The sequence below is a fragment of the Triturus cristatus genome, chromosome 1_1 (assembly GCF_964204655.1).
Source record: "Triturus cristatus chromosome 1_1, aTriCri1.1, whole genome shotgun sequence".
In the NCBI taxonomy this organism is placed as follows: Eukaryota; Metazoa; Chordata; class Amphibia; order Caudata; family Salamandridae; genus Triturus; species Triturus cristatus.
Window position 1 is genome coordinate 27184183 of NC_140579.1, and position 23338 is coordinate 27207520.

A 23338-nucleotide genomic window follows, 5' to 3' on the forward strand; every position below is an offset into this window, starting at 1 on the left:
GTGCTGCAGTATCTGTGCTATCATGAAAACAAAGCGCAGGTGCTGGTAAATACAGTATCAATGAAGGATGATTATAGAGACCACAGTCATAAGCTCTGTATATCTAATTCCGCCTACTTGGTAACATAATGTAGTAGTTTGACTGCCTACTGCAAGGATGTTTTAGTCCAAGATTCAAATCATGATGTGGCAATCTCAGGTTTTAGTTGGTATAATCTTATTAAATGGCACCAACTGAATGACAAAGAAAAGTATCTTTAAGAAAGGGATGTCTAAATACAAACTTGAGTGCAAAAAGGAATTTTTCCCTTGGAGTCAACTACCATATAAACCACAGTCATTTATCCAAAATGAACATTATTCACACAAATATATATCAACAAGAGGGGAACCCATCACAATTATAAACTTACAATAAACCATATGAAAACATTAAAATGTTTTTTTTTATTTGTTTCCCATTGGTTTGAAAATTCATTAATGACACAGAAAGCTAAAAAATGCAAATTCATAAAATATATATACAATAAGTCACAGATATAAAGAACAAGAGCCAACGACAAGTGAAATCTTTAAAAAAATCATAAAAACATTAATTTGATTGAATCTATTTACAATAAAGTCATGAACATATAGGATATTCCAGACTTAATAGTTCATCGAATTTAAAACAACAAAGGCGTAGACGCGTTTCGGTGTACTGCCAAATAATGCACCACCTTCATCAGGACTTTCCTGGGTAAATGTCTCTTTTCTCAGAACTTATGGAGATGAACAAGATAACGAAGGTGTAGGAAAGCCTTCCTAATATCCACTTCGATTCTTAAAACAGGGGGTTCTCTGTTCTTGTTTCATCTATGAGCACCCACTGTTTTTCAAACATATACTTTCATCAATAAAGAGTGATGATGTACTCTGATATCTAAAGTAAAATTGGGGTCACCTCAAGACCTCTGCCCCCACATGTCTCCAAATCATTATTACTGGAAATCCAGAGTCCTATGTTAACACTTTTGAATCAATATTTCTCCAGGGATCATTCCGAGAGCTTTAAAGAATGTAGTAGTAATCCTGCTCCTAAATAAAACAAGGGGAAGAGATCACAATCTTGAACAATTATTATCTGATATCCATCTACAATTTTGAAAGCCTTTTTAGCCCAAGAAGTGTGATGTCATCCATAGGAGACTGTCTCTCTTAATCCCCTTCAAGCCAGGTTTCAGCCAGCGCAAAGTACCAAATTGCGCATGCTTTCTGTACTAGATGACGTGCGTAGATCAGAGTTGATCCTATTAGACCCTTTGACATGGTTGTCCCTAACATCTTGGTCAACCGTAAGGAGGCTGCCGGCCTGCAGGGGCTGAGCTCTTAGAAGGATAAAGTAATTTCTTGGGAAAGTCCTCCGCAAGTCCATCTAGCCCCTTTTAAGGCTAAATCAGTTCACCTTGATTGCCGACCTCCTCAAGGAGTTGGGAAAGAAAGATTGCAGATTCAGCAACTATGCAGATGACTCCCAAGTCTTCTTTAGATTAGAAGGCACTACCACATACAAGAAGAATGTTTAGAACAATATGCAATATATATGGCAGCGGGTGGGTAAAAATTTCTTAAAATTAAGCACATATAAAACTGAAATTGTGATACTGAAGAGCACTGAAGAGGCCATCTGAGATGGGCCTTACCCCTGACCTCAAGGCACAGATGTTTGGCTATTACGGATTACATGCGAAATCATACCACCTTGGCGTGCTCAGTACGCGTATACACAGGCTAGAGGCAATTCAAAATCAATCAGCTTGCATCATCTTTAATTTCACAGAAAGCTCCTGTGCCATCTAGCCTTGAAATCCTTACACTGGCTTCCTGTAGAGCATCAAGCCAAATTTAAAGTTTGGTGTCTCACTTTTAAGCACATTAATGGCCGTGGGTCCCCAGACTATAGCTTAAACGACTAAGAGGTAGTCCCCCGACTGCGAGTTTCGCTCCTTATCTGCCAATTTTTTGAAAATTCCAAGATTTCTGATAAAACGACTTAGAATATGCAGCCTCTCACGTTTAGCACTGGCTAACTGGAAATCCCTTTCTGTACATTTATTCATGGAACAAAACTTTATGCTCTTCAGAAAGAATCTAAAGACGTGGCTTTTCAAAAAGCCTTCTTTTAAGTCTGCTTGATTTGGTTGAAAGTCCCCCGAGCCTCAAGAAGCCAATGGTGAGTGTGCACTATATAAGAGCCATTAACATAACATAACTTTACTTTTATGATAACAAAACCTTATGCAACCTCTATTTTTCACCAACTCTTAGTATAATTTCTCCTTTCCTCTCTGCTTCTATAGTTCATTCGTCTGATTCTCCTTTTCTTCCCTTGGTGCCCTCATCTCAATTGCCTTATACTGTATTTGCCTATAGATCCTATAAGCTTATGACCTCGTTAATTTTTGCTCTGAAATGCTCTGCTTTGCTCGAATTTAACAATATTAATCATCCTCTGCATCAAAATAAATGTGTTCATATTTCACTGCACATATCCATTGTACTTCAGATTTTTGTTTTTCTATAAGTTTTTTTGACTTTTCTATGAAACAGCATTATCACGCCAATTTAAGATTGTTTGCACTTTATAAAGAAGCTCAATAGATAATAAAAAATAAATAACGCCCTATTATTCAAGCAACAGTAACGCAAATGTTTATATGTGGCTAAAATATTAGTCATAATTATTGCATAATACATGGAAGCCTGAAATACCTGTATGAAAGCCTGCCTCTAAATTACTTATTATAGGCAACCTATGAAGTCTCTAGGCGCCTGCAATAAAGTAATGAAGGAACAGCTCAAATATAGTAAGTTATTACACTTGAGGTCTGACGTCATAAAGCTACTGCCAGAACTACCAGGACGGGTGAAAGACCCCCGTTTCCAGAGCATAATTAAACTTCAAGTTTAAATACGGAAAAGGAAACCTGGCTTTTCCTTCTTCTGTTTTTTTTTCTAAATGAACAGTGATTTTTAGAAAGGACATATTTATTCTCACATCTTTAAGCTATTCTAAGAAAGACAATCTATCAGCGTGTTTCTACAGATTCTGAGCTACAGCGTTTTTAAGTCTAACTTTCATTAAACTGATTCTAATATCTCCTGGGTGTATTTCATTATGCACATTTATTCTTCATAATGTCTGCAAACATTGTATCTCCTTCATATTAAACAGCAACACACCAAGGACTTAGATGGTTTGCGGAAAGGATGATGGAACGACTACATTTTATATGAAATAAACCTCCCCCTGCTGTATATAATCAGGATATTGCAAATCACCTCTGAGTTACATGACAGTATAAAGGAACTCCTCAGTGAGTTGCAATATTCTTATCAAGTACAGAGGGTGTACTTTATCCCATATATAATCATTGCCAGATTCTTGAGGAGATGTAGCTGGTAGGGCCAACAAAGCATTATTGTCCAACATCTTCTGCTTTCCCTTTAGGCCTTGCAAGCATTTGCAATAGCAGACACCAGCCTTAACTTACCTTTTCTCCATAGGCACACCAGTGGCCATCAAGCCGGCAGTACCACACCCAGCGGTCACTTCTTCCTCTCCAGCGTCTCACCTTCACATCCTTCCCTCGAACTCTCATCCTTTTGAAGTCTATGGACAGCGCTCTGAAACAGTTCCAGGAAGAAATGAGCCACAGGAAGACATTTGCTTTGCTGGACATCAACACTGCAGCAAGGAAATAAAAATGCATTTTAATATGTATAAAAAGCCCATTTGAAGGAAGGTATTTTTCTGGAACTCCTGCCTTTATCACCACACTATGGGTCTTTTTAGGAGTGGTATTCCACGGAAATATCTACTGGAATATGTTAAGGCCAAATTATTGTGGCACAAATATTGAGGAATAAACTATTATGAAGGCAAGTTTATATAGGTAGCATAGGCTATCTATATTTATCTCTGTATATATGTACCTTGATGAGATATATATATATATATATATATATATATATATATATATATATATATCTCGCCATATATGGTTGTATGTCAGAACCACGGAGGCATATGGTGAACGACCTTCACCCTGCATCCGTAACCCCGCATGCTGTCACGACACGGTCGTAACAATGACCGCGTTGTGACAATGCATACCATTACCCCGCAAGTCGTTACAACGACTTGCGGAGGGGGGAGAAGGTGTTGGATTTAAAATCCAACACCTTCCCTACAGTCCGCACAGACTGAAGGTGGAATAGTAAATTTTACTATTCCAACATCCAGCGCCCCCCGGGGTAATGGTATGCGTTGTCGCAACACGGTCGTTGAAACGACCGCGTTGTGACAGCATGCGGGGTAATAGTATGCGGGGTGAAGAGACATATTCCGGCATTTATCACGCATGTCTTAACAATGTGGTCTGAACCACATATGCGTCATTACAATGAATTCCCTTACCACGCAAGTCGTTACAACGACTTACCCTAGGGAAAGTCCTGGACTTTGGAATAGTATAATTTACTATTCCTACTCCTGTCTGTGCAACAGTAGGGAAAGTGTTAGACTTAAAGTCCAACATCCGTCCATCAACGCTTTCCTTAAGGCAAGTCATTGTAGCGGCTTGCGTGGTGAAGGAATGCGCTATAAAGACACATTTGTGGTTCGAACCGCGTTGTTCGTGCGGTGGTGTAAAGAATACTAAATCTATGCTTCCCTATATGCACTTATCTTCTTGATATTTTGGTCCTTGGTCTTTTGACTCCAGTACTTCAGCCAGTGTTTTCCCTCTATGGGGTCAGCAGTAAAACACGGCATGAATTTCTTGAAGTATTTTGGTAATTTGAATGCACAGAGGTCTGAATATCAGATCTAATGGTACTGTTTTACATTTGTAGTGAACCCCTGAAGAAGGGCTATGGAAAGCCCGAAATGCATTGGGTATAGAAGACCAACTACTGAGGATGATGTATGTATGCTTGATGCCCCAGATTATGCTGTGCGTCTGGCAATGGAGTGTTACCCCGCTCCAGTTCTGATGCGTTCACAAGAGCGTGGTACCAGGGCAGATCAAATTATAGACAATATTCTACGGTGAAATATTCGGAAGAAAAAAACAGGTGGGCACTTGATCACTTTTTTCAGTTATTAGTCCTAGTTCTTCACCATCTCTTCCACTGTGAAACGTTTTTGATCTTTGTAACAGTCCTCTATAGACATTAGGCCTGCTTCATCCCAGTTTTGGAGATAATCCACCTGTGTCGAGGTCCAAGCCTGTTTCAGTCCACTCATGAGGATGCTGGGAGCATACATAGGAATAGTCTTGGTTCTGGATGCACATCTTTGCCAACATCTGATTGACAATCTTACCAATGTGAGCCAAAGCGGGTGCTTTAAGTTGCATCTCACTAAGAAGGGTAGGAGATCTCAGGGATGATTATTGCTGGTCTTTGTGGTTATTTCTGGAAGATTACGCCCCTGCAACTATTGTACAACCTCTGAAATTGAGAAGACAAATAATACGCTTCATGATCAGGTGCGCCCAACCCGCCCTCTGAACTGGGCGCCTTCAGGATAGCCAGATCTTTGTCTCCTACCCTACATATAAATGAATACAGGATTGTTTCCAGTTCTCTAAACAATTTGAGGGCAATCTAGATTGGTAAATTAATAAAATAATATAACAATCTGGGCAGCCTTATCATTTTTGACAAAACCATGCAGCCTATGACTGAGATCAGGAATGTTTTTGAGAATTCAATATTACTGTTCAAGGAACATAGATCTGCACCCAAAATATCATCCATCAAATCTATGTCTATGTGGTATACCATCACTGCTAGGTACCGGAAAGTATGCGTACCGCACGCTGTGCTCCATTCCTTCTGTGCATTAGGTTCAGTTGTTGGATCAGAGTCTACTAGAAATGAGCGTCTTCCCCCAGTTGGTGCAGATCAGAGGGCTACCCAACTTCTTCCAACAAGGGCAGCATCCTCTCAAGATGCACATGGCAGTTCCTAAACAATTATCAGTATATTGTCAATGGTATAATCCATCTGTCAATGGTATACCCCTACTGACATGCTCCATCCAGCTCATCTACACAAATGGTTCCACAACCAGTGCAAAAAGCATTGGGCAAAGTGGACAACCCTGTATTGTCCCTCGAAATACTTCACAGGCTGCTGATATCAGTTTGCCAGTTCCCACTCGTGCGGCTGACTTTGTGTAAAACAGTTCAATCTACTGTGTGCAGCCAGGGCCCATATTCATGTGTTTAAGAACTGATTGCTAAAACCTCCAACTGAGAGTGTCAAAAGCATTCTCAAGGTTGATTTACAGGAGTATTGCCCCAGATCGATCCTCAATTGATATGTCCTCAAGTTTACAAATTAGCATCCTGATGGTTACTGAAGTGCTCCTGAATCTGAGTTGGGTGTATCATATGGTCGTCAAGGGCAATAGATGGTCATCAAATACCTTACTCAACACCTTATATACCGAACTGAGCACCAGTAGTGGCCAAGAACATGATTTATCCAACAAATCTCCATGGGGTTCGGCAGGGATACAATCAGAGCCTATCACTTTGTGGGTAGCAATGAGCCCAGTTCTCACGCTGATGTGTACGATTTAGCGAGGTGTGGTACAAGTAAATGCAAATAAGTGAGGTAAAACTCAATTGGAAGGCCATATGGGGCTGAGGTTTTCCCTACTTTCATTTCCTTTACGGCTACTTTAATTTCCATCTCTGTGATTGGTACCCCCAGTTGGTTGATCTCTTTTGACACCCTTTTCAGTTTGCATCTGCGTAGGTAGGTGTCCATTTCTGGTTCCAGGGCTTCTGAAAGCTGCACATATAAAAAACTATAATTGTCAAAGATCACCTTGTTTATCTGCACTCCAGATGGAACCATGTCTCTATCATGTGTAATGCTAATGCCCCTGCTCTCTGATTTAATGAGCCAAGCTTAGAGTCTTTCCCTCATTTTGCTGTCTTGCGATGTAGTCTGTATAATTTAGATGTTTCCTTCTGTCAACCAGGGAAGCATATTACTGCCTTTGTACTGTCAATGTATCTCTCAGGCTCAAGTTGTTAATGCCTGCCTTTTCAAGATCCCTCAGAGATTTGTCCAACCTCTCTAGTTCCTTCTCCAATGTTCTGCAAATCCCAGCTGTCTCCCCGATGCAATGCCTCCATACAGCTCTTTTAAAGGCCTTCCACTCAACTAACAGAGATGTAGAAGAGCCTTTGGTATCCTTCAAATAATGGCTTCTTATCTTTCCCAGCTCATCTCAAAACACCCATTTTTCCAACATCATTCCCTGCAGCCTCCATGTGAGTATTGGTGGCCGAGCTGACCTTCATCGCATGTACATCAGTAATCAATTCTGAACAGATATAGTGCGTCCCAGATATTTTCATTAAGGTTTGGGGGAAATATCTCAAGACGCCAAAAACCTGGTGTGGTGAACATGCAAATGATATGGTACTGAGTAAAAGAAATAGACTATCCTCTCTATGACCATTCTACCATATATCAATTAGCTGCCAATGCTGCAGTAATTGTGAGAATGTCTGAGCCCCACTGGCTGCTAGAGGACTCACGGGTGGTAGATAGTATTGATCGAGTACTCACGAGTGGTGGATAGTATTGATCTAGTACTCACGAGTGGTGGATAGTATTGATCGAGTACTCGAGTGGTGGATAGTATCAATCGAGTACACACGAGTGGGGGATAGTATTGATCGAGTACTCACGAGTGGTGGATAGTATTGATCCAGTACTCACGAGTGGTGGATAGTATTGATCCAGCGCAATGTCCAATACGCTGTTAGTGTCTCCTCACCCCCCACAATACCAAATGCATATGTGTTTATAGGGGCACATTTTAACACGTGTGACAAAAGATAGCATCTGATCTACATTATGTGCATATATACAACCCCATGTAATGGCCCTTCCATCTATTCTGTCCTAATCTGAGACATATCTGGCTTCTCTGTGTATTTTTACACAGGCGGCCACAAAGAGCACCTGGAAGCACCTGGAAGCACCTCCTGGCATGGGAGGAATATCCCCTTGCATGAATGTGTCCCCTCCACCTTCTTTGCAACTTAGTAACCTCTATATTATTGAAATAAGTTTCCCATTTGTATACCCTTTCTTCGAAGATATGCATGCACTTTACAATATTTAACAGCAAAACCCATTCCTTTCACATTCCATTTGAGAGGAGCATATTTTTGGTGCCCATATCTAATTTCACAGCCTTATTGCCCCTTTTTGCTATATGGAAAACAGGTGCTCCTGTACTTCCAAGAGGGTTGGGTTTTGCCTTCTGTGTGAGGACCGGGTAAATATAGTTATGTGGAGCCAGTGACCAAAGCATATATAAATTGCAACTTTCTTCATCTCCCTGTCTCCAAGGTTAGGGTCAAACAGCCCTTCATCCTTATAAACACCAACTCAAAACTCATTGCACTCTGCTACTCTTCACTATTACAATAGTAAGGGGGGCCTGACAGGATCTCCCACCCGCCAGACCCTAGTTAAATTCCTTCCTTGCTCTGTCAGTGGCAGAGGCCTACTCCAATCATGCACTAACCATGTTCTCAAACTCCTATTCGTAATCCCTGTGCCTTTCTACACGCGTTGTCCAACCAGACCCCAGGCATTCTCATAAATTTCTCAGTTATGGTCTAGCCGTGCAGGGCATACATTCCCCAAGCACCAGATTCTATCAAACGTCTGCTGCTCCAGGAGTGATGACAGGAAGGGCAACTCCCTCTTCCTCTCCAGAGTCCTCTGGCATTGTGTTTGCTCCTTCCAATATTGTGTCCACCTCACACAAGTCCACAGCTGCAGGCCATGCAGCTGCTTTGCCTTCCCTTTCTTGTGATCTTGTAGGTTCTTCGGGCCCCTGCAAAGGTTTTGTGAGACCCCCTTGTGTTTTGATGAATGTTTGTTGTCGCTGCTCCCCCATTCCCCGGGTCCTGCCTTTGTTATAAGCTTCCAACCAGTCCCAGGCTTCTGGGACTTCGGAAAAAACATCAGTCTGGCATCATCTAAAAGGTAATTCATCGACATTTCTAGACTCAGACCTAAAAACATAATTACTATCTCATTAGTCTCTAACTTGAATAACTCTGTTTTCCATTCTCTAGATTATTTTTCAGTGACTACTTTATCAGCAAGTATTAAATCCCAACCTCTTTCGACCTTCTCATTCTCACTGTGTTTTTGAGTAAGTTTTCCTTCTTTTCCTTGATGGTCAGTCTGTGGTTATCACTTCTTGCACCAATGGTGCTCACCACTCACTCTTGGGATCTTCAAACTATTTTTTGCTAAACAGGTCAATCTGTCGCAAGTCTTATAGGAATCCTATCATCACTATTATGGTTAATCCACTTTATTCACCTTAGACATTCTATTCAAAGTATTTTTTACTTTTCACTTCTATATTCAGTCACCACTATCATCTATTCTTTACTATGTGGTTCATTTTTTCACATCTACTTCAGTACGTAGTTGTTGTACCCGGAAGAGCTAATTTTAACCCCACAGCCAATCTCTTTGGCAACTATGTCATCCAGACATCAATAAAATTATATTGTTTTATATGTTAAGCCAGTGTACCTTTGATTTTCAGGAAACATTGTGTGGCTTTCCTGACGAAGGCGCCATTGCGCCGAAACGCGCGTCGAAGATAATCCATTGCCGCAACTTCATATATTTTGAATGTCCATATTCTGATTCACTCTCATTATTTTACATTGTGTTTATTGAATAGGTTTTTTATGTCATTGTGTCTGTACTCCTATTGATATTTGGTTAAAGTTTTGTTCTTTTATAAAATTCATGTACATTTTTAGAAATTGAATTGTGTTTTAGTTTTTCGTTGATTTAAACATAAAATATGATTTTACACTGTCAATAATAAATAAAAAATGTTTTAACCTTCATTATTGTATGGTACACTGGTTTTCATTAACAGTTTTTCTAACGTTTTCAGTTTTATATCACTTGACCTAGTGGCTGATATTTATATCTAATGTGATTGCCTAGGAATATACCCTTCATTGTGTCATTTTCAGTTTCACCTGCTATAGAAGCTTGTACTGAACCTCATTGTCATGGAAGACCCTTTTCCCTTTGACAATGGTGACTCCATTTCGCTCTACTACCAATATGTAACCCAGGAAGATAGCCTCCTTTTGTTTCCTAATCACATAGTTACTGGATAGTTCGACTTTCTGGAGAGCAATGTTGTGATCCTTATAAGGCAAGAGCCCCGCCGCCACCGATCTGAAGGTTGCCCATGGGGGGCATCGTTGCAGACATCCGGTGATCTCTATTTAGAGCAAAGAACTTAGTCAACGCCTGCAAAGCCTCTTCTCCACTCAACCAGGTCTCTAAATATACTAACATATCAGTAGCTTCACTTCTTTCCTTTCAGGTATCCCATTAATGCGAATAATATTCTTCAGGTTCTGCCTTTCAGCTCTAATTGCTAATATGTGCTGGGATGCCCGCGGGAGCCATGCGCTCTATAAATCCCTAATCCTAAACCATGTGCAGTCTGTCAGTGAATCTAGACAATCGACAATTTGGGACAGTTCATCCATTCTTGGTTCATTTATGGGCACTTTCTCCGACATCTGATTTTTGCCTTTGCACAGGAGACCCAAGTTATCCACCACAGCATTTATTTTTGCCTGAAGGGCCCCTCAGGAAGCCTCAATGGCGCCTAGGATTTTGTCTAACTTAGTTCCTCTGTGCACGATGGACTGTCCTCTAGGCTTCGGTATATTTCTCCCTGGGTCCTTTTCGCAGGGCAGGGTTTTAGTCAAACAGTGAGACATTGTTTGGTGTGCGTTTACTTTACTGTCTTCGTGAGATTCCTGACACTCATTTGGATTCTACGTTAATGATCTGTAGACATTCGGTGTGAAAATACAGCAGACAGTCACTTTATATTCTAGGCAGTTCTGCTATCACAGAGGACATGCCCAGTTGGCTAGCAGGGAAAAGAAGGAGGAAAAATCCTCCGCATCCACTGAGTGCTCCACATCATGTCTGCCTAAAGAGTCCCCTACTTTTCCTGTTTCTATGTGAGAGAAGGATCATTCTCTGTAATGCACAGTCCTCTTGTTTATTGTTCAGCTGTTGATGCCCTTGGAGAATGCACATTTTTTGTCAGGGAGCTAATCCTTCTGACTGCAACGTCCAGTAAGAGCTCGCTTTGTTGTAAAAGCCCACTCTAGGCAGCAAACATGCATGCAGTGCTTAATTTTAGCCGGTGGTTTCCGATGCTCAGCCCCGGCACTTCATTGTCAACACTGGCACTTGTGACAGTCTGCCACAAGGTGGCGCTGTTTGACTAATTTAGAGGTGACCACGACAACAGTTAATTATTGATTCAACATACTTAAAAAAAAAATACTATTTCCTGTGCAGAAGACATTCTTACAGCTTTGGGGGCCTGGAATAGTCTTACTTGTAGGAGTGTGATGGTTAGTAGTTGTGTTGTTACTATCATTGGCAGCACTTTCCAGTGACAATGTTTGGTGTAATCTGCAGTGGATTCCTGACAAGAGTCCTGGCACTTATGTTTTTTTTACAAATTTAGCACTGGACGCATGGATTTTCAGCGCTGTACTTAGGGCACGCACTATGGTGCCGATCACGATCCGGTAAAAAAATTCCCTGTACGACTCGTATCCGGTCTTTTTACCGTACGAATCGTACAAGTGCCGTACAAACTGCCAAGTACGATTCGCATGGGAAAAAGTCCATACGAATCGCATTGGGAATAATTCCTCACACGTCCTCGGGTCGGAAAATGTGTCCGACACGTCCTCGGACGATTTACCGTACAAATGTGAAAAGTGAAGTCCGACCGCGGAATTACGATCCATCCCGTGCGTCCGATGTTACAACCGTATGGTAAAAACACCGTCCGCACCGAACTCCCATAGCAACCATGGAGACATGTGCCCGCATACGCGCCCGACACTCCCCCCAGCCCCCGCATGTACACGCCGCCCCCCTCAGCCCCAGCCCCCGCATGTACGCGCCGACCCCCCCAGCCCCCGCATGTACGTGCCGACCCCCCCAGCCCCCGCACGTTCGAGTTGTACCCCCCCAGCCCCCGTACGTTCGAGTCGTACCCCCCCAGCCCCCATACGTTCGAGTCGTACCCCCACCCGTGTATGTACACCCGTGTACGTGTCGAACCCCCCCGTGTATGTACACCCGTGTACGTGTCGAACCCCTGTGTATGTACACCCGTGTACGTGTCGTACCCCCGTGTATGTACACCCGTGTACGTGTCGAACCCCCCCGTGTATGTACACCCGTGTACGTGTCGAACCCCCCGTGTATGTACACCCGTGTACGTGTCGTACCCCCGTGTATGTACACCCGTGTACGTGTCAAACCCCCCGTGTATGTACACCCGTGTACGTGTCGAACCCCCCGTGTATGTACACCCGTGTACGTGTCGAACCCACCCGTGTATGTACACCCGTGTACGTGTCGAACCCCCCGTGTATGTACACCCATGTACGTGTCGAACCCCCGTGTATGTACACCCGTGTACGTGTCGAACCCCCCCGTGTATGTACAGCCGTGTACGTGTCGTACCCCCCGTGTATGTACACCCGTGTACGTGTCGAACCCCCCGTGTATGTACACCCGTGTATGTACACCCGTGTACGTTCGAGTCGTACCCCCACCCGTGTATGTACGGCGCGCTGGGGGTACGCACCGTACATACACGGGTGGGGGTACGACTCGAACGTACACGGGTGTACATACACGGGGGTTCGACACGTACACGGGTGTATATACACAGGGGTTTGACACGTAAACGGGTGTACATACACGGGGGGTTCTACACGTACACAGGTGTACATACACGGGGGGTTCGACACGTACACGGGTGTACATACACGGGGGGGTTTGACACGTACACAGGTGTACATACACGGGGGGTTCGACACGTACACGGGTGTACATACACGGGGGTACGACTCGAACGTACGGGGGCTGGGGGGGTCGGCGTGTACATGCGGGGGCTGGGGGGGGGGTACGGCGCGTACCGGGCCACCTACTTTGGTCGTTTCGCGGCGTACTTCGCTTTTCCGGCACTTTTTGGGTGCCGTGAAAATATTGCCGTCCGGACTGCTGTCGGTTCGAATCGTACTTCCTGGGTCGTGAAACGCTGCCTGAAAGCGTCCCGACGTCACGTCGCAGCATTCCCGGATCACATTGGTATGTATATTTTCGTCGGTCGGTGTTTTTTACGATTCGTACGGAAATAGTGTTTCCGTGCGAATCGTAATTCCATGTTTGTAAAGTTGTACAACCGGGTACGAGTCGGACGGAGAAAACGCTCCGACCGACGGTTCGTACCCGGTTTTTACCGGATCGTAATCGGCACCCTTATGTTGAAAAAAGGGAAACTTCCTTCATTTTGTAGTAATTTAACATCACCATTAGGTTCCAACCCAAGACACCTGCCTTTCCTTGCCTTCAGGAAGCACAAGTTCTGACTCTTCTGAAAGCTTCAGTTCTAACTCTACGGGCTGGTACCCTTGATATAGTTCTAAAGCAGCCTCTTTGAGCAGTGGACAGCCCTTCCATTGAAGCACTGTCTCATGTCCAATCAATCTCTGGCCATAGGCTCTTAGTGGGACACTGAGACCGCTCTGCTTCAGGGGTGGGTGGGGAAGTGTACATTCGGGATTATGTTGGTGCGGATTTGCCTATATTTCTTGATCCTTCATCATTCCACCTTGGGGCCCTCATGGCTGTTGTCTATATCCATCTGCTGATGGAGGCATGTCGTTCACATGGGTATGACACATTCAACTCTCTGCGCATGCCTTGTGCGGTGCCTCACAGTTCCATTCTGGCTCCAATGGGATTGATTATCTACATGGAAATACTGCTGGCTCTGTTGTTGGCCATGGTCATCTCCATTTACTGATACTGCCACAACCCTCAAATATATCTTCAGACGTCATCGCTTGTGAAGGTTCAGTGACTGAGGGCTGTCTCACTGTTACAATCGGATGTCTTGCTGCTGCCTAAAACTCAACCCTGCAGAAAATGATGCAACTGCTCACATCCTTAGCTTCTTGTGCAGCAAAGGCTTATTCTTCTATCTTCAAATGTAATTTTCTTTTCACTGTAGTGATATATCTGGGTTTCACAATGTATACCTTTCTCAATTTGCAAGCACAAATTAGCAAACAATCCTGATCTTGCAGGCTTCCGGTTTTACTTAGAGAGTAAATCAAATCCATTCTCGAGCCAATTAACTTTTACGCTACCATGCAAGCTCTCATTTTGTAATGGTTGAACAGTGGTAATGATATTACGTCGACACTGGCTGCGTTCCCCCGTCTAGTGCAGAAAGCAGCTTTACATTTTGCATCCTATCTTCATTTATGGTTCACAGAAATATAACCACGCCACCATGGTATTTCAGGTGCACTGAGTGCACCTTAAAAGTTTTTATTTTCTTCAAACTACAGGACATATCCTAGCAGGCACAGGTTCTGGGGCAGCAAAAGTATTTGGCAAATGAAGATTAGCACATTTTGCCATGGGCATCTTAGTTAAAGGTATTCCAAATATTCCCTTTTCTTACATGTAAGCCGCACAGAAGGTGGTCAGGGTGATGTGTATGTTGAAGGTAGGACATGTACTGGTGTGTGTGGCATGTCCTGGTAGTGAATTACAGTGCATTTCGTTTTTCAATATGGAAAGTTATCTGTTCCATAGGGTAGAATGGGAGTTTTGCTTATAACATCTTATAAATACAGTACAGGGATCTGGGCCTGAATCCATAGTTTTTTTGCTCACCATGCCATTCCAGTTTGAAACCAGCCATATGCAAATCAGTCTTGACCCTGTGCCTCATAGTAACTGTCCAGCCCGAACTGACAAGCCAGGTCCTCCCTAGACTGGAAACATGCATCCTAGGACCGGTTTCGGGGTTTCACCCCTCTTCAGCCAGGATAGCTTGATTCCAGTTGCATGGGCAAAGTGCTGTGTCTGTTAACGGTAGGACATATACTGGTGGATTTTGGCACGACCTGGTAGTGAATTACAGTGCAGTTCCTTTTTCACCATGGAAGGATATCTGTCCCTAAGGGTAGAATGGGAGTTTTGCTTATAACATCTGATAAACATAACTTCCAATTGGGACAGATAGGGAAATGGAGTTTAGTATGCCTGGCCTCAGAATGTACAAATGCATCTTTTAGTAAAGATGATTTTTATGTTCGGTGTTTGAAAATCCCACTTTTATAAATTAGGTATTTTCTTGCTTAACCATTCTGTGTGCCCCTGCTGGTCTTGTGGATTGACTGTCTGACTCTAGAGTGATAGGGGCTTGGGATGTGCATTCTCTTCAGACATCCACAGGGGAGGTGGGGGGTGACAAAGACCGGCGCCACTGCGCCGCTGCTTGAACTGTGACCTGTGGGCACCGCACTCCGCAGCGCCTCGCTTCACTTTGCCATCCTGGTCTCACCAACGTCATTGATGCTGCTCACTTTGACACCCTTGACCGCATCGTGGCTGGGGCACTGCTTGTAAATTTCACGGTACACCGCCTTGTCCCACAAAGCAGTCTTGGCTGACCAATGCCAGCTCCTGCTAACCAGCTTTGTCGCACCGTAACCTTCCAGCAGCACCTCGCCCTGCATCATAAGCCTTGGTCTCACTGACGCCGCCTGGATGATCGTCACCGAGCCGCTGCCTGCACTAGGGGTGGGCGGAATTTGCGTAATCGCGTTACGCAAATCTCCGCGAAACAATAAAAAATCTCCGCGAACACGCAGAAATTCCGCGAACACGCGGAATTGCTTGTTCGCGATACTTTTTTCCTGTTCGCGATCGCTGTTTGCGTGCTCGGGGTGAAATATCTCGAGGAACACGCATATTGAGAACGCGAACAAGCAAAAAATTTCGCGAAGTCGCGGAACGCAGTTTTTTGGGCAATTTCGCGTTCTCCGCGGAACGCGAAATTACCCAAATTCTGCAAATTCCGCGAACGGGACGGAATTTACCGCCCAGGCCTAGCCTGCACCACATCATGAGGGCACCGCACCCTGCACTGCTTCCATTTTGAAACACAACCGCGATTGCCACGACCGGCTTGTGCCAATGTGCCAGCTCCAACGTGAAAGATACTTTTCACGAGTCTGTCCACGCTTTTGCTGGCACGTACCAATGCGGTCGGCGGAAACTGTTAAGACTCTGTTGTTTTCAGCATTGTGGAAGCCCCGGACGGAGCTATGAACTCGCAAGAACTGTGTTTTTGGGATACTTCTGAAAATTTCGAAGGTTATCTGGCAAAGTATATATTTTTGGATATATAAAAATATTGGATATTTTTCTAAACTGGTGTGGTTTCCTTTTGTAGTGCCTTCACTGTATTACTGTTGGTTATGTGAAAATGCTTTACACACTGCTTCGAAATAAGCCTGACTGTTCATGCCATGCTACAAAGGGGGTGAGCAGTGGTTATTTGAAAAGTATATCTCCACTATCGTGACCAGGAAGAAGGATTCCTACTTGGATGAAGGTACCTACCTCTGCCAACTAGAGACCCCCATTTCTAACATTGGTTGTCAGCGCAGGGATAGGACTTGTGTTTGCACTTGACTTACAGTGACTGGTGTGCACTACTACCATATCACAGGCCATTACGTACCACATACTGTTTTGTGATCCTATCGTTTTGGAACTTAAACTTCCTACTGCATCATACCTGGTACAGCAGCATCATCAATTGTATCCCTCCTTTGAGGTGGAAAGGTTGGATACCTACAATGTCAAGGAGTTGAAGGCTATTTGTAAAAACGAGAGGTCCAAATCAGATGCCTCACCAGGAAGGAGGAGCTACAAAAGCTGCTGAGGGCCTGGGTAGCAGCAAGACAGGCCAGTGGGCAGTCTGGAGATCTTAGTGGGGAGGCGGAGGAGCCTACTCCTAGGGTTGATGTGCTGTTTGGAGGGGGTACCTCCAGGCCAGGTAGCTGTGGTTTGTCCTCAGAAGAGCTGGAGGACAGAACGGGAGCTAGGAGGCATGAGATAGAGCATGAGAGGCATTAAGATGGAATCATAGAGGATGGTATTAGACCATGAGCGTGGGTTCTAGGAGCTGGAATTGAAGAGCAAATCCTAGGGTTCAGTCCCTTTGAGCTACTGTAAGGGCACTCTGTGAGAGGAAATCTTAGTTTGGTCAAGGAAGACTGGGAGGCAGCTCCCAGGATATCTCCCCAGGATGTATTTAGCAACATGCTGGCCTTCAGGAACCAAACTGTCCGCTTCAGGAAACTCGCTCAGGTGAACCTGGAAGCAAGCCAGGAGGAGATGAAACGCTTGTACGACCAGAATGCCACTCTTTTAGAGTTTGACTGGCCAGGAAGTGTGGGTCATGGCCCCAGTGGAACCTTGTAGGACTAGTGGACTGGGCCTTTTGAGGTGGTGGAGTGCAAAAGTGACATTACCTACCTGGTGAATTTGCAGACTCCCAGGAACTCTTTGAGGGTCCTCCATGTGAACAGCCTCAAGCCTCACCTTGAGAAGTCCGAAGTGAGCATGCTCTTGGCGATAGATGATGGGGTGGAAGAGGAGAGTGAACCGCTCCCTGCCACAAGATTTACAGGTTGACTGACCGGGTCAGGGCCAGTATCAACGAGGTCTCTAAGATGTTGGCATTAGGGATGATGGGGCCCTCCAACAGTCCTTGGGACAGCCCAGTGGTCTTGGTCCCAAAGGCTTCTGCACTCGGTGCCACTCCAGAACTGCGGTTCCGTGTGGACCTACTGTGGGCTCAATGCCATCACAGGACTGATGCACACCCCATCCCAAGAGCTCATTACTCGGTTAGGAGCTGCCAAGTTCCTCAGCACGTTTGATTTGACGTCTGGGTACTGGCAGATTGCCTTAACCGATGGAGCCAAGGAGAGGTCTGTATTCTCAACCCCAGAGGGGCATTACCAATTCCGGGAGATGCCCTTTGAATTGATGAATGCCCCTGCCACCTTTCAGAGGTTGGTCAACCAGGTGTTGGCTGGACTGGAGGATTTCAGTGCAGCCTACCTGGATTACATTACAGTGTTCAGTTCCAGCTGGGAAGAACACCTGCAGTACCTCTGGGAAGTGTTGAAGGCTCTGCAGAGAGCAGGCCTCAGGGTCAAGGCCAGTAAGTGCCAGATCGGGCAGGGCCTGGTGGTGCACTTGGGACACCAGGTAGAAAGCGGCCAGGTGGCGCCGCTACAGCCCAAGATTGACACCATTCTGGCTTGGGAGCCCCCCCTAAGACCCAGACATGCCTTTTTAGGTATCACTGATTACTACAGGAGGTTAAGAGGTTAAGGGATATGGCACCATTGTTGCCCCCTTAACAGAGCTGCCTTCCAGGAAGCAGCCCAAGAAGGTGATCTGGACTGAGTCCAGGCAGAAAGCTTTTGATGCCCTAAAGGCAGCCATGTGCACAGCGCTCATGCTCAAGGCACCCGACTTCTCCAAGGAATTCGTAGTGCAGACTGACGCTTCAGAGCATGGTGTGGGAGCGGTGCTCTCACAAGTGAACAAAGAGGGACTAGACCAGCCTGTAGTCTTCCTTAGCAGAAGACTACTCCCCAGGGAACAGGGATGGAGTGCCAAAGAAAGAGAAGCTTTTGCTGTGGTCTGGGCACTGAAGAAGGTAAAACCCTACCTGTTTGGGACTCACTTTCGAGTTCAGACAGACCACAGGTCCCTCAAATGGTTGATGCAAATGAGGAGCAAACCCCCATATCTGTTGAGGTGGTCCATCTCCCTACAGGGAATGGACTTTACGATGGAACACCGCCGTGGCACAGAATACACCAATGCTGATGGTCTGTCCAGGTTCTTCCACCTTAGTGAAGAGAACTCTCAGGAGGTTGGGGAGTTCTCCCTACTTGTAGCTGGAGGGGAGATGTGTTAGACTTGGCATCTTTTAGCAGGTTTCCCCGGTCTTTTTGCTTTTTGACCTCCCGGGTTTTACTCTGTTTTGGCGGGTTTAGTGTTCCTGCACACTTTCGCACTGCTGTTCAGTGTTGAAGTGCAAGTTCTCCTGTTGTAAATTGTTATTGTGGATTGGTGTTTCCATGATTGGCATACTTGATTTACTATTAAGTCCCTAGTACAGTGCACTGAGAGTGCCAGGGCCTGTAAATAAAATGCTACTAGTAGGTCTGCAGCACTGATTGTGCTACCCACAGAAGTAGCCCTGTAAAGGTAACTCAGACCTGCCACTGCAAAGTCTGAACGCAGTTTGTAACTGCCATCTCAACTTGGCAAGTGCACCCACTCGCCAGGCCTTAATCTTCCCTTTTCTTACATATAAGCCGCCCCTAAGGTACTTTCTCAAGCTGAAGCTTCCAAATTAAAGAAATGCTGGGTAGGCAATGTGTTTTCTTCTCCGGCTTTAGGTAAGAAAAGGAAAATGCTACTTATCAGTATGCATCTTCTCTTAGCATGTAGAGCTGTAAAGTTGTATACTTTAGCATAGATCGCTATCTGGTGTTGGGCTCGGATGGTTGCACCTTGTTTTTGTCAAAGAAGTCTTTGTAGTCATGGGATAGGTGACTCCTCCTTATGGTGATAGTGCGCATGGGCATCAACTCCATCTTCAGATTGTTTTTTTCCACCATCGTGTTCGAATGTAAACAGCTGCGCTCTGGGTCGGCATCGTATTCCATTACCATTCGACGCAAAATCCTTCACCGCTCAACAGTATTGTTTTCGATCACTCTCCTCGACCCACATCCAACATCTCAACACCTTCGATTCCGGTCGTCAACGCGGGCCATTGGGCCTATCCGCGCCATAAGGCCCTACAGCTAAGGGAAAGAACTCCATTCCAAAAATGCCCCCTGTGTGGTGCCAAATTCCCACACACTGATATTATTTCCGCGGCCTCTACCCTTGTTGTTGTTGCCTCTATAACCTCCTCTGAAATAGCCTCTGCTAGGAGAGGTTTGAGTAGTATTTTTGTAAGAGGATGAGGTATTGTCCGTCCCAATAGATTTAGAGGCACCCCTATAAAAGGAGCGATGAAAGGAACCTCTACTGGTTGTTACTTGTAGGGCTCCCATGGACTTAGCTGTTTCTGAGTCCCTCTTCATTTTTTCCAAAGATGTGTTTACAGTGGGTCCAAATAGGTGTTCTTGATCAAAGGGTTGATCAAGAATTGTGGGCTGCACATCTTGTTTAAACCCAGATATGCGTAGCCATGCGTGTCTGCATATTAGAATGCTTGTGTTAACTACACGTGATGCTGTGTCGGCTGCATCAAGAGCACACTTTATAGAAGTGTTTGTGATTAATTTTCCCTCTTGTATGAGGTCATTAGCCTATACTGATCGGGAAGTTGTTGTACAAGCTTTTCAAAGTCATCGTAATGAGCCCTATCATACCTGGCCAGTAAAGCTTGGGTACTGGCAATGCGCCAGTGGTTTGCTGCTTGTGAGGCAATGCGTTTGCCAGATGCGTCCAGTAATTTAGACTTCTTATCTGGAGGTGGGGCATCCCCTGAATTGGGAATTTGCACGTTTACGTGCATTTGACACAACAAATGAATCTAGAGGGAGCTGTAATTTAATATAAGCTGGGTTGTTGGGAGCTGGCTTATATTTTTTCTCGATTCTGGGGTTTAGAACTCTAGCCCTGACGTGATCTTTAAAAATGTCAGGTGCATGTTTGATGATACCCTTTAACATAGATAGAATGCTTGTTGATTTTGTGACTGTGTGAAAGCCTCTACCAAAAACCTTCTTCCTGTGGGTCTGAATGTAATTCTCCCCCATGATATTGTGCAGCTCTATTTATGAGCTGTGCAAAGCCTATGTTGTCATCTGGGTGGATGGCCTAGATAGGTAGGATCCTGGATCGAGGAGATCTGGTACATCTGGTGGCTTGTCACAATCCTCCCAAGGATCAGGTGGAGTGTCATCTGCATTATCCTATTGTGGGTTTTCATCCCCACCCCCAAGGTGATCATCATCATCATCTTGTGGTGTAGGTGCATATAAAAGCACTGGAGAGTGTGCTGGAGAAAGTAGTGAAGTGGGGATATTTGGAGATAAAGGCCTGACTGAAGAGGTTCCCATGTCTCTCTTCTTTAAGGGTACTTTGGGTTCTTCTGGGGAGTCCAAAGGTCTCTTTTTTGATGGAATTGTTTCGATTTTACCAGTTTTACGGTCAATATGAAGGGTTTTTTGTTTAGGGTCCACTGGATCTGGTCGAAATAGGTCTTCTAATCCAGTATCCTTGATTGGTACTGATGATTTTGGTTGTTTTGGCCTTGATTCCGAAGCTTTAGGAGGGATCTTAGTGTCCTTTTGCTTCGGAGGAACTGTGGATTCCAAGGATTTTTTGGGCTCCGAGGATTTGTCTTTTTTGGGCTCCGAAGATTTGTTCTTTTTCAGCTCCGAAGATTTGTGATCTGGTTTCGGCTCCGAGAGTTTATCCGGATGGTGTTTCAGTGCCGAATGTTTGGGTTTCGGTACCGAGGATGGTAGTTCGATGCCGATGCATGGCTGACTCAGTCCCAAGTTGCCTGAAGGCTTGTCTTTGGACTTCGGAGCCAAGCCCGAAGGCGGTGCATCAGAAGTTTTGTTACAGTGTCAACCTGAGCTGGAAGGCGAAGGTGTTACCTTCAGCTCATATGCCTCCAACATGGTTTTCTGACTCTGTCATAAAAAATTTCATGTATCAGTTATTCATCAAGAATCTGACTCTGAGGGCCGTTGTGTTATTGTTAAACTCCTTATTGATAAAATACCCTTAGTTATTTTTAATGTATATGGCCCAGTCTCTGTTGATAATGTATTTTGGACAAAAATGTCTGTCAAAGTTTCTTTAATACGATGATGATTATATTGTAGTTGGTGGTGACTGCAATTAAATTCCTGACTCCTTATTAGATACACATTCATCAGTTAAATTTGTACATACTAAAATGCATTCACCTTCATAATATGCTGTAAATCACCCGGACCTTAGGGAGTATAGTTTTTATTCAGCCCCACACCATTCACAATCCCATTGATAACCTCTTTTTTTGATAACCTCTTTTTAAGTAAATCCTTAGCTCAACATGTCCTTCAGTCTATTTTTATATTAGAATACACCCCCGTCTTTGTTGATTTTCATCTGATACCCTTTGATCCACCTGCATGTAGGTGGCGATTTAACAATTCCCTACTCTTAGACCGTAAATTCTCTGGCAAATTCAGTTCTTTGCTTCTGATTTTTTTGCTATTAATTCAACATTAGATTTCTCTCCTGTAATGATTTGGGATTCTTTTAAGGCTGCCGCTAGAGGTTTCATAATAAATTTTGTTTCACAAAAGAAAACATCTTTTGATATAAAAACTACTCAATTACTTAATAAAATTAAACAGCTAGAATACACTTATCATCATTCCATCAATGAATCTTCGTTGAAAAACCTTATTGATGTCAAACTCTCTTTAAACAGATAATCCACAGAAGCCGCTTCTTCCTACTTTTTGAAAAGCAGCACTCGCTATTATGGAGGTCAAAATAGGATGGGGGAAATTACTAGCTAATTATTTAAAAATACGGATAGAAAGAACTAAAATAGAATCTTTGCAGAGCACTGCTGGGAATCCACTTTTTAAAGATAATGATATTTTAAATGAATTTGTTTATTTTTATAGAAATTTGTATACTCCAGAAGCACATCCAGTTCAATCAGATTTATCCTCTTATTTTCAATCCATTATTTCCCCTTCCTCTCACCATATTGATTTTGATTTGCTGAGAATCAATATAATCTTAGCGGAAATTACCCATGCAGTCTCGGTTCTACGGCGAGGGAAGGCACCTGGACCTGATGGGTTCACTGTAGAGTTCTATAAACACTTTGCTAATCTCCTTCTTCCAAATCTTTTACTTGTATTCAATTCTTTCACTACAAACGGTTCATCTCAAGGCACTTTTCAAGAAGCCAAAATATGTTTATTTCCAAAAGATAATAAGGACCCTTCCTTCTGTAAAAATTACCTTCCCCTTTCCTTAGTCAATACAGACTACAAGATTGTTGCCGAAATTCGGGCACTACGCATTGACTCTATCCTACCTGACTTTATTGGACCTGGGCAATCGGCTTTGTAAATGGTCGGTTAGCCTCTGATAATTCTAGAGTCTTTTTTCAATATCCTTGGCAAGGTTTCTTCCTTAGATTATCCTATTGCTGCTATTGCTTTAGATGCACAGAACGTTTTTGATAGGATTGGATGGGATTTTATGTTTCATG

At 44.1% G+C, this 23338-nt stretch overlaps 1 protein-coding gene across 2 annotated transcripts in view; it reads right to left on the reverse strand.

The window, feature by feature from the left end:
* LOC146869214 (uncharacterized) overlaps window positions 1–23338 on the reverse strand; it is a 231573-nt gene that overhangs the window by 92548 nt on the left and 115687 nt on the right. For both annotated transcript variants that reach the window (XM_085643563.1, XM_085643637.1), the window contains exon 5: window positions 3534–3666. In XM_085643563.1, the coding sequence (XP_085499689.1) occupies window positions 3534–3666 (133 nt within the window). The remainder of the gene's footprint in view (window positions 1–3533; window positions 3667–23338) is intronic.